Below are 15,726 nucleotides of genomic sequence, written 5' to 3' on the forward strand. Positions count from 1 at the left end.
CCCTGAGCTGGATCTCCTCCTCCAGTCTGGTGGCCTGTGGTGCCCTCTCCTCACAGTAGACCGGTTCACAGGCAGATGAGAACCACTCACTACTTTAACGTCTGACATTCCTGTGTCGCATGTTCTTTGCAATGCTTTTTCTGCAACGCTAAATCTGATTGTTTTGCTTAGTTTAGGCCTTTGTCTTCCTTTGGGAACAACGGCCATTGATGAACGGCTTCCCCCCTGGCCTGTCCTGGGCCGTCTTCTCCAGCTGTTGCCACGTCAGCCCTTCCTTCTTTAATCATAAAACTGATGTGTATTAAAAAGGATTTCTTTAGCAATGATAATCAGCATCTGGTGATTTATTTATCAAGTTGTCGTTGTCCAATATTTTGTTTGTGTGTGTGTGTGTGTGTGTGTGTGTGTGTGTATATATGTGCATGTTTCTGTGTGTGTGTGTGTGTGTGTGTGTGGGGGGGGTACCCTAATGTACCTAATGGCATGTAAAAATAAGCATTTCCATTGGTGTAGCAGTTAATATACTGTATATCCTTAACTTAAGCTGCATATAAGGGAAAGGGTACATTTGTAGTATTAATACTTCTCACAGAATACATATTTGATGCAGTGCATGAGTTGCCCTTGTGGGAATCGAACCTGCACCTTGGTGTTCAAGCCCTAGCCTGGACTCAAAGAGGCTAGGAGGTCAGGAGCTAGGAGGCTAGGAGCCAATACATCTCTATCCCACACGCTTGTCTGGTCTGCAAATAACATGATGACCATGCCATGAGAAATAATACCAATTATAATTACTAGCTAATAATATAACTTCATAGTTTCATACTGTGTATAATTCTGCGAGGATGATCTTTTAAATGATTGTGTTGTAGGGGAACAATACCATCTCAATACTATATTATCTACTATACAATGCAATACTATCTCAATACTAAACTATCTACTTTACAATACAATACTACCTCAATACTATACTATCTACTATACACTATAAAACCATCTCAATACTATACTGTCTACTATACACTACAATACTATCTCAATACTATACTATCTACTATACACTACAATACTATCTCAATACTATACTGTATACTATACATTACAATACCATTTCAATACTATATTATCTACTATACATTACAATACAATAGAAAAGGACGAAACGGCAACATGAGGTAGTCAAATCTAGGCACCAGCAAGAGATAGATAGACTCATCCAGGAGAGGAGGCAGCTTAAGAAGCAATGGAGAAAAGGTACAGATGACGAGAAGGAAGGTATTGATTGTCTACAGGCAGATGTGAGGGAGCGGTTGGCAGTGCTAAGAAGAGCAGAAAGTATTAGGAAAAATAGGAAGAAGAAATCGCGAGCTAGAGTAGCATTTTATAAAGATCCATTTAAATTTGTTCAGTCATTATTTGATAAGCAGAAGAGTGGTAGTCTCATGGAACCTAAGCAGAAGCTTGAGGAGTACATGGAGGGAGTGCACAAAGACAGGGAGAGGTTCAGAGAGATGGTGCTTCCCACTGATATCCCACCTATTGGTGAATTAAGTAGTCAGTGCAACGACAGCCCACCAAGGTGGAAAGAGGTGCAAGAAGTAATAAAAACGTGGAAAGGCCTCTTCACCCCCGGGACCTAATGGAGTGCCCTACCGATTGTATAAGAGCGCGCTGGATGTTTTAAGATTCTTATGAAAACTAATGAAAATAGTTTGGAAAAAGCAGAGTAGGCCTATTCCCAAGGCATGGCTTAGGGCTTGGGGAATATTTATTTCCAAAGAGGGACTCAGTGGAGATTAATCAGTTTAGACCAATTAGTCTACTGAATGTTGAAGAGAAGGTCTTCTTTAGTGTTGTGGCTCGGAGATTGACAAGTTATCTTGAAAATAATAGACTAATTGATACCACGGTTCAAAAAGCTGGAATCCCTGGTTTCTCCGGGTGCTTAGAGCATACCAGCATGATTTGGCACCAAATTAGCGAAGGGTGAAAGGAGAGACCTGCATGTTGTATTCTTGGATCTGGCTAATGCTTTCGGGTCAGTGCCACATAGTCTGTTATGGGAGGCCTTTGATTACTTCAGAATCCCAGGTAGCATTAAAAGCCTAGTTAAAGCATACTTTCTGGACAGTCAGCTTTGTTTTACTACGGCAGAGTACACCACAGGGTGGCAACTGCTCGAGATAGGAATCATGGCGGGATGTACAATCTCCCCACTCGCTTTCACAATGGTAATGGAGGTCATTATCAGGGCCTCTAAGTGGGTAGTGGGTGGGGAGAAGTTGCAGGGAGGGCCACGCCTCCCCCCAATTAGGGCCTTCATGGACAACATGACAACCATGATGTCAACTGCTCCATGCACTAGCAGGTTGCTGTATAAGTTAAATAGCAATCTGCAATGGGCTAGAATGAAGGTGAAGCAAAGTAAGTCTAGGAGTCTCTCAATTGTTAAAGGGAAGGTGGTAGATAAGAAGTTTGCTATAAATGAAGAGGTGATGCCTACAGTTCTGGAGAAGCCAATGAAGAGTCTGGGAAGGTGGTATGATGGTATGATAAGTCACAGGTTGAAGAATTGAGACAGGAAACTAGGCGGTATTGCAAAAATAGACAAGTCAGGGCTGCCAGGTAAGCTTAAGTTGTGGTGTCTGCAGTTTGGTTTATTGCCTCGGCTAATGTGGCCATTGACAGTTTATGAAGTTCCTCTGTCAAAGGTAGAAAGGATGGAAAAAATGATCAACTCTTTTGTCAGAAAATGGCTCGGAGTCCCACGCTGCCTAAACAGCGTAGCCTTGTATGGGAAGGGCATTGTAGTGTTGCCAATATCTAGTCTGACAGAATAAGTAAAATGTGCTAAGGTTAGACTGGAAATGACTCTTACTCAGTCCAAGGACCCAGTGGTGAGGAGGGTTGCACCCACATTTAATGCAGGAAGGAAATGGAAACCAAAATGAGCGGTTCAGCAAGGGAGGATAGGGATATCATGGGCCATGTTCAGCATGGGCGGGGGGGCTTAGGGAGGGACGCAGGTAAACCCTCGTGGGGTAAGGCTTCTGCAGGAGAAAAGAGGAAAATGGTAGTGGAGGAGATACATAGACAGGATGAGACTGTAAGATGTACTAAGGCAGTGTCGCAGGCAAAACAAGGGCAGTGGGTGAACTGGGAGGGAGTGGAGAAAAAGAAGATAAAATGGAGAGATTTATGGAGCATGGAGGCTAGCAGGATCAGATTCATGATAGGTGCTACATATGATGTGCTCCCATCTCCCCAGAACTTAAATCAATGGTTTGGTGAGGATGAGACATGCACACTATGTTCCTGTGTGTGCAGCCTCTGCCATATCCTATCAGGATGCTAGGTCAGTCTCTCCCAGGGGCGGTATATGTGGCGTCACAACCAGGTATTGAAATGTTTGGCAGAGGCTGTTGATGATAAACGGAGAGAAGTTAATTCATCAGCCTCTAGTAAAAAGGGTAGGCAAATTAACTTTGTGCGTCAGGGGGAAAAGGCTAGACCACTTAGAGGCACAGAGCCGGGCAGCTAAGTAATGGAGGAGCCTGGGAAATGAAGGCGGATCTTATTCAGCAGATTGTTGTCCCTCCACACATTGTTAGCACTAGGCTAAGACCGGATATGCTATTGTGGTCAGACTTGGAGAAGATTGTTTATTTCATTGAACTTACAATTCCTTGGGAGACAGAGTTGAAGAAGCCAATGAGCTTAAGAAAGCGAAGTACGCTGAAATGGCTGGAGAGGCAGCACAGCCAGGCTGGAGTACACAATTAAGGCCTATTGAAATCGGTGTGCGGGGGTTCGTGGCTAGATCTGCTACTAGCTTGCTGTCTGAACTGGGCATTTGTGGATGAAGTATGAGGCAGGCGGTTAGTAACATGTCCTTGGCAGCAGAATGAGCAAGTGAATGGCTGTGGGTAAGGCTAGATCAGACCCAATGGTAAGCCAATGGGTGGCATGTTATACACCCAAGCTAATATTCTGGCTAGGAAATGTCATATGTCCTCAGAGGATGTAAAAATTAAACTTTTTAAAGCATACTGTACCCCATTATACACTGCACCCCTATGGGTAAATTTAAAAAAAGGCAAGCCTTCAGAAGTTGCAGGTTGCTTATAATGACTGCTTAAGGATCCTACTAAGGAAGCCAAGGAGCTGTAGTGCTAGTGCCCTATTCTGTAATGCAGGGGTTAGCACCTTGCTGAGGAATTTGATGTACAAATTCATCTGTCACTTGAATATGTCACAGAACAACATAATAACTCTGTTGATCAATCCCAGCTGCAGTGGAATTAGGTACCAGTCACCAATGTGGAAGTACTGGTATGAATGTCTTTTATAAATGCTTGATTTGTTTGTTGTTTGTTTGCTTTTATTTTTATTTTTATATTCTTGTTTTTTATGTGTAGTTGTGTGTTCTTTTGGACTTTGAGTCTGGCAAATAAAGATAATGATGATGACTACACTTTATTACGTTATTGGTCCATTATCAGAAATTTATTGCATTATCAGGTCTACACGTCTCGCTATAAAGACCGTCTCAGCAGGCAGGACCTCAATCTGCTGCCTCCTCTCCTCCCTGTGCGTAAACTCAACCGATCGGACGGCAACATGACTGTAAGTATAAAGAAACGAGCGTTTCCACTGATCCCTGCAGTTCTTCTTTCGACATCAGTTGTGTTTGTTTCAGTCCGCGTGGTTTCACTGCTGCTCTGCTCTGAATGGAGTGACAGCTGTCATTACGCGTGGTTTTAATGTGGGCACCTCTCCTGACGCGCGGATCAGAACCAATAGTTGTCTCTTGCGGTGATGGGATCACTACTCCGGGCATCGTTCATGACTTTTCATAACCTGTTGTGCTTTTGTGCATTCGTTTTATTCCCTTTTATCGTAAAACTATTTGCTGGCTTGGCCATTGATCGAGACATCCAGTCCTATCATTGGTTAGACAGCTTAAACATGGGATATTAAATATATTCACCTGGCCGGTGAAAACTCTGAACACGTTTGTGCGACTTTTTAAAGATAGTTTGAAGAAAGTTAGATTTAAACTGTAACCTATTTAAAGTGAGTGTAGGATTTCTCTATCATCAATAGCCACACCTATTCGTTCTCATGTCGCTATACTGACACACAATTTGTTAAATAATGTTTGCAAAACCCAGCAAACATTTCGACATCGATCAGAGGTCTAATCGACGTTGGTCATGGAGGTCGATACGACGTCTAGTTGAGGGGCTGATGTGAAAGTTTTTCTGACGTCAGTCTTTCCACCCATGTCGTCTTAACGGCTCATAGACGACATCAATCCATGTCGTGTCAACGTTGTATGGACGAAATTATTTCAAACTACATGAAATTTACTTTTAAGCCTAGTCACTAAATTGCGGTTTTCAGTATAGCTTCCACTGCCGCCTACATAAAGTTGGACATTGACACACCCACCAAACCTCCCCATTCTCTCTCTCTCTCTCTCTCTCTCAGGAAATGACGGTGAATAATATGCCCCTGAAGGTGGGCCACACGTTTACCATCACCGGGTTCCCCACAGCGGGTACAGATGAGTGAGTGTCAGTGGATCCACCGTCCCGTCGCCCTAACACATTCAACCACTAGGGGGCGGTGTCCTCCACGTGCAGATGGCCCATGAATCTGTCCTCCTATATGGAGGTAGATTTGTGTCTTTATTATGCAATCAAACAGAATAGGTTTGAGAGCAAAACTTTCCACACTGCAATCAAAAAATAGATTTGAGAGCAAAACTATCGACACTGCAATCAAAGAATGTTTTATTGCAAGTAAAATAAATGTGATTAAAAATGTATTAATGGGAATCGAAAAGTTTTGTTTGCAAATCCAAAAGTTTTGTTTCCGAATCCAAAAGTTTTGCTTGCGAATCCAAAAGTTTTGCTTGCTGTTGAGCTGAATCTCGTGGGCGGGACCTACGCCGAAAGATGTAAGACACGTCTCTATTGGCCAGTCTTGATCGGAGTGACAGCTTGGCAACATCCACAGTTAGTAACGAGAGAGTATGCTAATGAGACCGAGCGGGCCTCGGGAGTGGAGTCCCGAGTCCCGCTCGGTCTCATCATGGACTTCAAAACTCCCTCTCTCGTTTTTCCATTTTTCATACCCATTAATACATTTTTAATCACATTTATTTTACTTGCAATAAAACATTTTTGGATTGCAGTGTCGATAGTTTTGCTCTCAAATCTATTTTTTGATTGCAGTGTGGAAAGTTTTGCTCTCAAACCTATTCTGTTTGATTGCAGAATAAAGACACAAATCTACCTCCATACTCCTATACGTTTAAAACAAAAAGCTTGGAACATTTCCTTGTTTGATTTTGTCACTTTACTGAAGGAAGTTGAACTGCAATAGAAATCCTTCAAAGTCCAGTTCTGGAGTCCAGAGGTTAATCATGAGGGTGGGGGCCGGGTGCAGGGGCCAAAGGTTAATCATGAGGGTGGGGGCCGGGTGCAGGGGCCAGCTGTAAAGGCTCCTCCCCTTTAGTTTACCTCTCTATTTAAACCCTCCTCCTCCTCTCCCTCCTCCTCCTCCTCCTCCTCCTCCTCTCTCCAGCTTTGCGGTGAACTTCTACTCCGGGTCCTACATCGCGCTGCACATAAAGGTGCGGCTCAACGACAGGGTGGTGTTCTGCAACGCGCTGCTGGCGGAGGGCTGGGGGGAGGCGGTCTACCATGACAGGTTCCCCTTCAACTACGACGAGCTCTTTAAGGTGAGGGAGGGAGAGTGGGGGAGGGAGAGGGGGGAAGGAGGGGCGGGGGGGGGGGGGGAGGGGGGAGGGAGGGGGGAGGGAGAGGGGGGGGGGAAAGGTGAGTTTGGGTGTGTTTGGGTGAGTTTGGGTTAGTTTGGGTGAGTTTGTAGAAGCGCTGTTCTGTGTAAGAGCTGAAGCTCAGCAGAGCTGTGAGCTACTTCAGGGACGGCTTGTTGTGTTTATCGCTCTCTGCTCTGCAAATATTGGTTGTCTGACACTCTTCAGCTAATTGATGATGATACTAATGATACAAACGTTCATGAAAACCTTACATTGCAAAACTGGTTCTGTTCATGAACATACATTTTCTTCCTGCCTACTGCTCTCTCTCTCTCTCTCTCTCTCTCTCTCTCTCTCTCTCTCTCTCTCTCTCTCTCTCGCTCTCGCTCTCTCTCTCTCTCCCTGTGTCCCGGTGTCTCTCTCTCTGTAGTTCACCGTCTGCCTGACCGGTGAGGAGTTCGTGGTGGTCCTGAGTGACGCCTCTGAGATCCACTTCCCCAACCGCCTGGGGGCGATTGAGTACGCAGACTTCAGGTTCACCGAGGGCGTCCACATCCGCAGCTTTGAGATCAACTAACCCTGAGCTGGATCTCCTCCTCCAGTCTGGTGGCCTGTGGTGCCCTCTCCTCACAGTAGACCGGTTCACAGGCAGATGAGAACCACTCACTACTTTAACGTCTGACATTCCTGTGTCCCATGTTCTTTGTAATGCTTCTTTCTGCAACGCTAAAACTGATTGTTTTGCTTAGTTTAGGCCTTTGTCTTCCTTTGGGAACATCGGCCATTGATGAACGGCTTCCCCCCTGGCCTGTCCTGGGCCGTCTTCTCCAGCTGTTGCCACATCAGCCCTTCCTTCTTTAATCGTAAAACTGATGTGTATTAAAAATGATTTTATTAGCAATGATAATCAGCATCTGATTTATTTATCAAGTTGTCGTTGTCCAATATTTTGTTTCTGTGTGTGTGTGTGTGTGTGGGGGGGGGGGGGGGGTACCCTAATGTACCTAATGGCATGTAAAAATAAGCATTTCCATTGGTGTAGCAGTTAATATACTGTATATCCTTAACTTAAGCTGCATATAAGGGAAAGGGTACATTTGTAGTATTAACACTTCTCACAGAATACATATTTGATGCAGTGCATGAGTTGCCCTTGTGGGAATCGAACCTGCACCTTGGTGTTCAAGCCCTAGCCTGGACTCAAGGAGGCTAGGAGGTCAGGAGCTAGGAGGCTAGGAGCCAATACATCTCTATCCCACACGCTTGTCTGGCCTGTAAATAACATGATGACCATGCCATGAGAAATAATACCAATTATAATTACTAGCTAATAATATAACTTCATAGTTTTATACTGTGTATAATTCTGCTAGGATGATCTTTTAAATGATTGTGTTGTAGGGGAACAATACCATCTCAATACTATATTATCTACTATACAATACAATACTATCTCAATACTATACTATCTACTATACACTACAATACCATCTCAATACTATACTGTCTACTATACACTACAATACTATCTCAATACTATACTATCTACTATACACTACAATACTATCTCAATACTATACTGTCTACTATACACTACAATACTATCTCAATACTATACTATCTACTATACACTACAATACTATCTCAATACTATACTGTATACTATACATTACAATACCATCTCAATACTATATTATCTACTATACATTACAATACAATAGAAAAGGACGAAACGGCAACATGAGGTAGTCAAATCTAGGCACCAGCAAGAGATAGATAGACTCATCCAGGAGAGGAGGCAGCTTAAGAAGCAGTGGAGAAAAGGTACAGATGACGAGAAGGAAGGTATTGATTGTCTACAGGCAGATGTGAGGGAGCGGTTGGCAGTGCTAAGAAGAGCAGAAAGTATTAGGAAAAATAGGAAGAAGAAATCGCGAGCTAGAGTAGCATTTTATAAAGATCCATTTAAATTTGTTCAGTCATTATTTGATAAGCAGAAGAGTGGTGGTCTCATGGAACCTAAGCAGAAGCTTGAGGAGTACATGGAGGGAGTGCACAAAGACAGGGAGAGGTTCAGAGAGATGGTGCTTCCCGCTGATATCCCACCTATTGGTGAATTAAGTAGTCAGTGCAACGACAGCCCACCAAGGTGGAAAGAGGTGCAAGAAGTAATAAAAACGTGGAAATGCCTCTTCAGCCCCGGGACCTAATGGAGTGCTCTACCGATTGTATAAGAGCGCGCTGGATGTTTTAAGATTCTTATGAAAACTAATGAAAATAGTTTGGAAAAAGCAGAGTAGGCCTATTCCCAAGGCATGGCTTAGGGCTTGGGGAATATTTATTTCCAAAGAGGGACTCAGTGGAGATTAATCAGTTTAGACCAATTAGTCTACTGAATGTTGAAGAGAAGGTCTTCTTTAGTGTTGTGGCTCAGAGATTGACAAGTTATCTTGAAAAGAATAGACTAATTGATACCACGGTTCAAAAAGCTGGAATTCCTGGTTTCTCCGGGTACTTAGAGCATACCAGCATGATTTGGCACCAAATTAGCGAAGGGCGAATGGAGAGACCTGCATGTTGTATTCTTGGATCTGGCTAATGCTTTCGGGTCAGTACCACATAGTCTGTTATGGGAGGCCTTTGATTACTTCAGAATCCCAGGTAGCATTAAAAGCCTAGTTAAAGCATACTTTCTAGACAGTCAGCTTTGTTCTACTACGGCAGAGTACACCACAGGGTGGCAACTGCTCGAGATAGGAATCATGGCGGGATGTACAATCTCCCCACTCGCTTTCACAATGGTAATGGAGGTCATTATCAGGGCCTCTAAGTGGGTAGTGGGTGGGGAGAAGTTGCAGGGAGGGCCACGCCTCCCCCCAATTAGGGCCTTCATGGACGACATGACAACCATGACGTCAACCGCTCCGTGCACCAGCAGGTTGCTGTATAAGTTAAATAGCAATCTGCAATGGGCTAGAATGAAGGTGAAGCAAAGTAAGTCTAGGAGTCTCTCAATCGTTAAAGGGAAGGTGGTAGATAAGAAGTTTGCTATAAATGAAGAGGTGATGCCTACAGTTCTGGAGAAGCCAATGAAGAGCCTGGGAAGGTGGTATGATGGTATGATAAGTCACAGGTTGAAGAATTGAGACAGGAAACTAGACGGTATTGCAAAAATAGACAAGTCAGGGCTGCCAGGTAAGCTTAAGTTGTGGTGTCTGCAGTTTGGTTTATTGCCTCGGCTAATGTGGCCATTGACAGTTTATGAAGTTCCTCTGTCAAAGGTAGAAAGGATGGAAAAAATGATCAACTCTTTTGTCAGAAAATGGCTCGGAGTCCCACGCTGCCTAAACAGCGTAGCCTTGTATGGGAAGGGCATTGTAGTGTTGCCAATATCTAGTCTGACAGAATAAGTAAAATGTGCTAAGGTTAGACTGGAAATGACTCTTACTCAGTCCAAGGACCCAGTGGTGAGGAGGGTTGCACCCACATTTAATGCAGGAAGGAAATGGAAACCAAAATGAGCGGTTCAGCAAGGGAGGATAGGGATATCATGGGCCATGTTCAGCATGGGCGGGGGGGCTTAGGGAGGGACGCAGGTAAACCCTCGTGGGGTAAGGCTTCTGCAGGAGAAAAGAGGAAAATGGTAGTGGAAGAGATACATAGACAGGATGAGACTGTAAGATGTACTAAGGCAGTGTCGCAGGCAAAACAAGGGCAGTGGGTGAACTGGGAGGGAGTGGAGAAAAAGAAGATAAAATGGGGAGATTTATGGAGCATGGAGGCTAGCAGGATCAGATTCATGATAGGTGCTACATATGATGTGCTCCCATCTCCCCAGAACTTAAATCAATGGTTTGGTGAGGATGAGACATGCACACTATGTTCCTGTGTGTGCAGCCTCTGCCATATCCTATCAGGATGCAAGGTCAGTCTCTCCCAGGGGCGGTATACGTGGCGTCACAACCAGGTATTGAAATGTTTGGCAGAGGCTGTTGATGATAAATGGAGAGAAGTTAATTCATCAGCCGCTAGTAAAGAGGGTAGGAAAATTTACTTTGTGCGTCAGGGGGAAAAGGCTAGACCACTTAGAGGCACATAGCCAGGCAGCTAAGTAATGGAGGAGCCTGGGAAATGAAGGCGGATCTTATTCAGCAGATTGTTGTCCCTCCACACATTGTTAGCACTAGGCTAAGACCGGATATGCTATTGTGGTCGGACTTGGAGAAGATTGTTTATTTCATTGAACTTACAATTCCTTGGGAAACAGAGTTGAAGAAGCCAATGAGCTTAAGAAAGCGAAGTACGCTGAAATGGCTGGAGAGGCAGCACAGCGAGGCTGGAGTACACAATTAATGCCTATTGAAATCGGTGCGCGGGGGTTCGTGGCTAGATCTGCTACTAGCTTGCTGTCTGAACTGGGCATTTGTGGACGAAGTATGAGGCAGGCGTTTAGTAACATGTCCTTGGCAGCAAAATGAGCCAGTGAATGGCTGTGGGTAAGGAGAAAACATACTTCCTGGGGTGCAAGCTAAGGTAAGCCAGCTGACTAATGTGCTAACGTGTTTGTTTGATCAGGGTTGGGGCTAGGGCTAGGGGTACGATGCAGTAAAGAGAGTATTTAGATGCATTAAATGTGGCAATGTGGTGGCAGCATAGAGGGGGTGACTCCAGGACACTGGTGTCATTGTTAAGCCCTCAGGAGGTGTTGTGGGCCTAACTTAACGAAACATCGGTGAAAGAGGGTGCCCACTTGATAACCCCAATGAAATGCTGCATACTGCATACTGCTGTTAGTTGGGCCATTTGTCTTGTGTTTTTCACCATTGGTTGGTAGCTTAGTGGCCAGCGTGCTTATAAGTTTGGTTTGGGCAGGGGCTTCTGAATATGTGTTTTCCTTGGATTTTGGCACAAGGGATTATAACATCTGATCCTGTGTATTAATGAAATACTATCTCAATACTATACTATCTTCTATACAATACAATACCATCTCAATACTATAAACGATCTACTTTACAGAACTATCTCAATACTATACTATCTACTATACAATCCAATCCTATATACTCTCTGTATCTATACTATAACTATAGATACAGTGCTATCTCAATACTATACTATCTACTATACAATACAATACTATATACTATCTCTGTATCTATACTATAACTATACTATCTACTATACAGTACTATCTCAAAACTATACTATCTACTATACAATACAATACTATATACTATCTCTGTATCTATACTATAACTATACTAACTATACTAACTAACTATCAATATGAATCTTCTTCACTCGCTTTACGGGTTCATTTCAAATCACTTCTCTGGGGTGATGGCATGGGGATGATAGAGAGAGAGAGAGAGCCAAGTGCCAAGTGCCTTTGAATTTCAAGAAGATGTTTAATGCATTCGTGTGTCATGGTCTGAAGATCATCTGGGCCAAGTTTGGAGAAGATTAGACAACATTTGTGAGAAGAGAGGCCTTTTAAAAGTTTTTGATCAAATCAAAGATGGCAGAAAATCAAAGATGGCAGAAAATCAAAGATGGCGGAAAATCCAATATGGCGGAAAAAGACATCCTAGGGAGCGTCGAAGTCGGCTTGGCCGAAGAGTTCCAGTGATACATTGTTTGTGAAAAACGGATGAACGGGTCAAAAGTTAATAACATTGATGTATGTCCAACTTTGACCTGTTGGTGGGGCTAGAGCTCTTGACCTAGAGTTGCCTACTCAGTATCACCACTTGGACCCAAGTAATGGGTGGTCTGCTGTTAAATTATTACAGTATTGGGGAATTATTACATTATGAGGTTCTGCGAAATTAAGGCTAACCTGATAATGTAATAACCTCCCGTTAATGTAACACTACACTTTATTACGTTATTGGTCCATTATCAGAAATTTATTGCATTATCAGGTTCTAGACGTCTCGCTATAAATACCGTCTCAGCAGGCAGGACCTCAATCTGCTGCCTCCTCTCCTCCCTGTGCGTAAACTCAACCGATCGGACGACAACATGACTGTAAGTATAAAGAAACGAGCGTTTCCACTGATCCCTGCAGTTCTTCTTTCGACATCAGTTGTGTTTGTTTCAGTCCGCGTGGTTTCACTGCTGCTCTGCTCTGAATGGAGTGACAGCTGTCATTACGCGTGGTTTTAATGTGGGCACCTCTCCTGACGCGCGGATCAGAACCAATAGTTGTCTCTTGCGGTGATGGGATCACTACTCCGGGCATCGTTCATAACTTTTCATAACCTGTTTGTTTTATTCCCTTTTATCGTCAAACTATTTGGACATGGATCGAGACATCCAGTCCTATCATTGGTTAGACAGCTTAAACATGGGATATTAAATATTAGATATATTCACCTGGCGAATTTTGCGACTTTTTAAAGATAGTTTGAAGAAAGTTATATTTAAACTGTAACCTATTTAAAGTGAGTGTAGGATTTCTCTATCATCAATAGCCACACCTATTCGTTCTCATGTCGCTATGCTGACACACAATTTGTTAAATAATGTTTGTAAAACCCAGCAAACATTTCAACATCGATCAGAGGTCTAATCAACGTTGGTCATGGAGGTCGATACGACGTCTAGTTGAGGCGCTGATGTGAAAGTTTTTCTGACGTCAGTCTTTCCACCCATGTCGTCTTAACGGCTCATAGACAACATCAATCCATGTCGTTTCAACGTTGTATGGACAACATTATTTCAACCTACATGAAATTAACTTTTAAGCCTAGTCACTAAATTGTGGTTTTCAGCTTCCACTGCCGCCTACATAAAGTTGGACATTGACACACCCACCAAACCTATAACAGGCACAGATCTTGTGCTGCATGTAGATAATTAAATATTTCTCAATGTTATAAACATTTACAACCATTGGACTTTACTTCTCAATTCCAGCAAACATTTCCTCAAACTGCGTCATCAACAAGTCCAATAGACGTCGAGACACAACGTGACTTTACTTTGACCCTTTGCCGACATGAGAACATAATCTTAAGGGAATGGTGATTTTAAGGACAACTGTTAACCAAATAAACACACCTGTGATAAGGTGTAATTTAAATAAGAATTATCTATTGAATTGATCATTCGTCCCCGAGGTGATGGAGGAGAGAGTGACTCAGCACCCCCCCTCTCAGACCCCGCCGAGGGAAGCCAGCAGAAGGACTCTGAGGGTCCATGTCAGCTAATGGAGAGCATATGTTGGTCTGAGGCGCTGGTGGACACAGGAAGGCTGCTGCTCAAACCATATCTCAACCTGTAATAAACCAGTGTATTTATATCAACCAGCTCAACTCCCACTCTCTCTCTCTCTCTCTCTCTCTCTCTCTCTCTCTCACAGAACATTAGCGTGAAGAATATGCCCCTGAAGGTGGGCCACACGTTGACCGTCACCGGTATCCCCACAGCGGGAGCTGCCCAGTGAGTATCAGTGGATCCACCGTCCCGTCGCCCTAACACGTTCACCCACTAGGGGGCGGTGGCCTCCACGCGCAGATGGCCCATGAATCTGTCCTCCTATACGTCTAAAACAAAAAGCTTGGAACATTTCCTTGTTTGATTTTGTCACTTTACTGAAGCAAGTTGAACTGCAATAGAAATCCTTCAAAGTCCAGTTCTGGAGTCCAGAGGTTAATCATGAGGGTGGGGGCCGGGTGCAGGGGCCAAAGGTTAATCATGAGGGTGGGGGTCGGGTGCAGGGGCCAAAGGTTAATCATGAGGGTGGGGGTCGGGTGCAGGGGCCAGCTGTAAAGGCTCCTCCCCTTTCGTTAGCCTAGCCCACATACAAGCACACCTGCTAGTCTGTCTGTTCTCCTGGGTTTGAATGTAATTTGAAGCTGTTTCGCTGTAATGATTTAGATAAATAGAATCCCCAACCCTTACGATAATCCCTCCACAATCTTCGTTGAGGAGGCTGTAAAGTAATATCAGAGTAAAGTCGATGAGTCGACTCATTGATGGATCGAGGTCTGAACCGGTGACCTGAGCAGCTTCAGTCCTGCTTGTGACGCGGTTATTGTACAGCAGCTGTAGTGACTAATGAGTACCGGGTGGTCTTCCTCCTCCTCCTCCTCCTCCTCCTCCTCCTCCTCCTCCTCCTCATCCTCCTCCTCCTCCTCTCTCCAGCTTTGTGTTGGATATCTACTCCGGGTCTGACATCGCGCTGCACATCAGCGTGCGGTTCGACGAAGATAGGGTGGTCTGCAACACGCACCAGGCAGGGGTCTGGGGGGACGAGGTCCACCAGGGGGGGTTCCCCTTCAAACACAACGAGCTCTTCAAGGTGAGGGAGGGAGAGGAGGGAGGAGGGGGGAGGGAGGGGTGAGGGAGAGGGGGGGGTTCCCCTGCAAATACGACAAGCTCTTCAAGGTGAGAGGAGGACAGAGGGGGGAGGGTGGGATGGGGAGGAGGGAGAGAGGGGGGAGAGGGAGGGGATGAGGGAAAGAGGGAGGGAGAGAGAGAGATCTAATCAGGTGACCTTAGAGAGGGAGGCCGATGAGGATCCTTTCTGAAGGCGGATTAGGAAGTATTGATTGATTAGCCATCAGCCATCTCTTAAACTTTAATCCGGTTCTTCCCTTTTGAGATATCATAATCCAATCGTAAATATGCAGAACCTTTGTGCGCCGTCAAAGAACGCCAGTGAGTACAAGCAGCATGACAGGAAAGCTGCTCAGCACAGACTGAGGAAGACAGGGTGGGTTTGGGTGAGTTTAGTGAGTTTGTAGAAGCGCTGTTCTGTGTAAGAGCTGAAGCTCAGCAGAGCTGTGAACTACTTCAGGGACGGCTTGTTGTGTTTATCGCTCTCTGCTCTGCAAATATTGGTTGTCTGACACTCTTCAGCTAATCGATGATGATACTAATGATACAAACGTTCATGAAAACCTTACATTGCAAAACTGGTT

The 15,726-nt window shown here is 44.4% G+C and overlaps 1 protein-coding gene across 1 annotated transcript; it reads left to right on the forward strand.

The window, feature by feature from the left end:
* Positions 1-5,499: 5,499 nt before the first annotated feature.
* LOC311351002 (galectin-2-like) lies at positions 5,500-7,370 on the forward strand (the record flags this gene model as incomplete). The annotated part of the gene is made up of 3 exons (XM_084471089.1): positions 5,500-5,576; positions 6,598-6,754; positions 7,224-7,370. 3 exons carry the CDS (start codon positions 5,500-5,502, stop codon positions 7,368-7,370), a joined length of 381 nt encoding a protein of 126 aa, XP_084327215.1.
* Positions 7,371-15,726: the final 8,356 nt, after the last annotated feature.

The sequence above is a fragment of the Micromesistius poutassou genome, assembly GCF_964030765.1.
Source record: "Micromesistius poutassou genome assembly, chromosome: 8".
Taxonomy (NCBI): domain Eukaryota; kingdom Metazoa; phylum Chordata; class Actinopteri; order Gadiformes; family Gadidae; genus Micromesistius; species Micromesistius poutassou.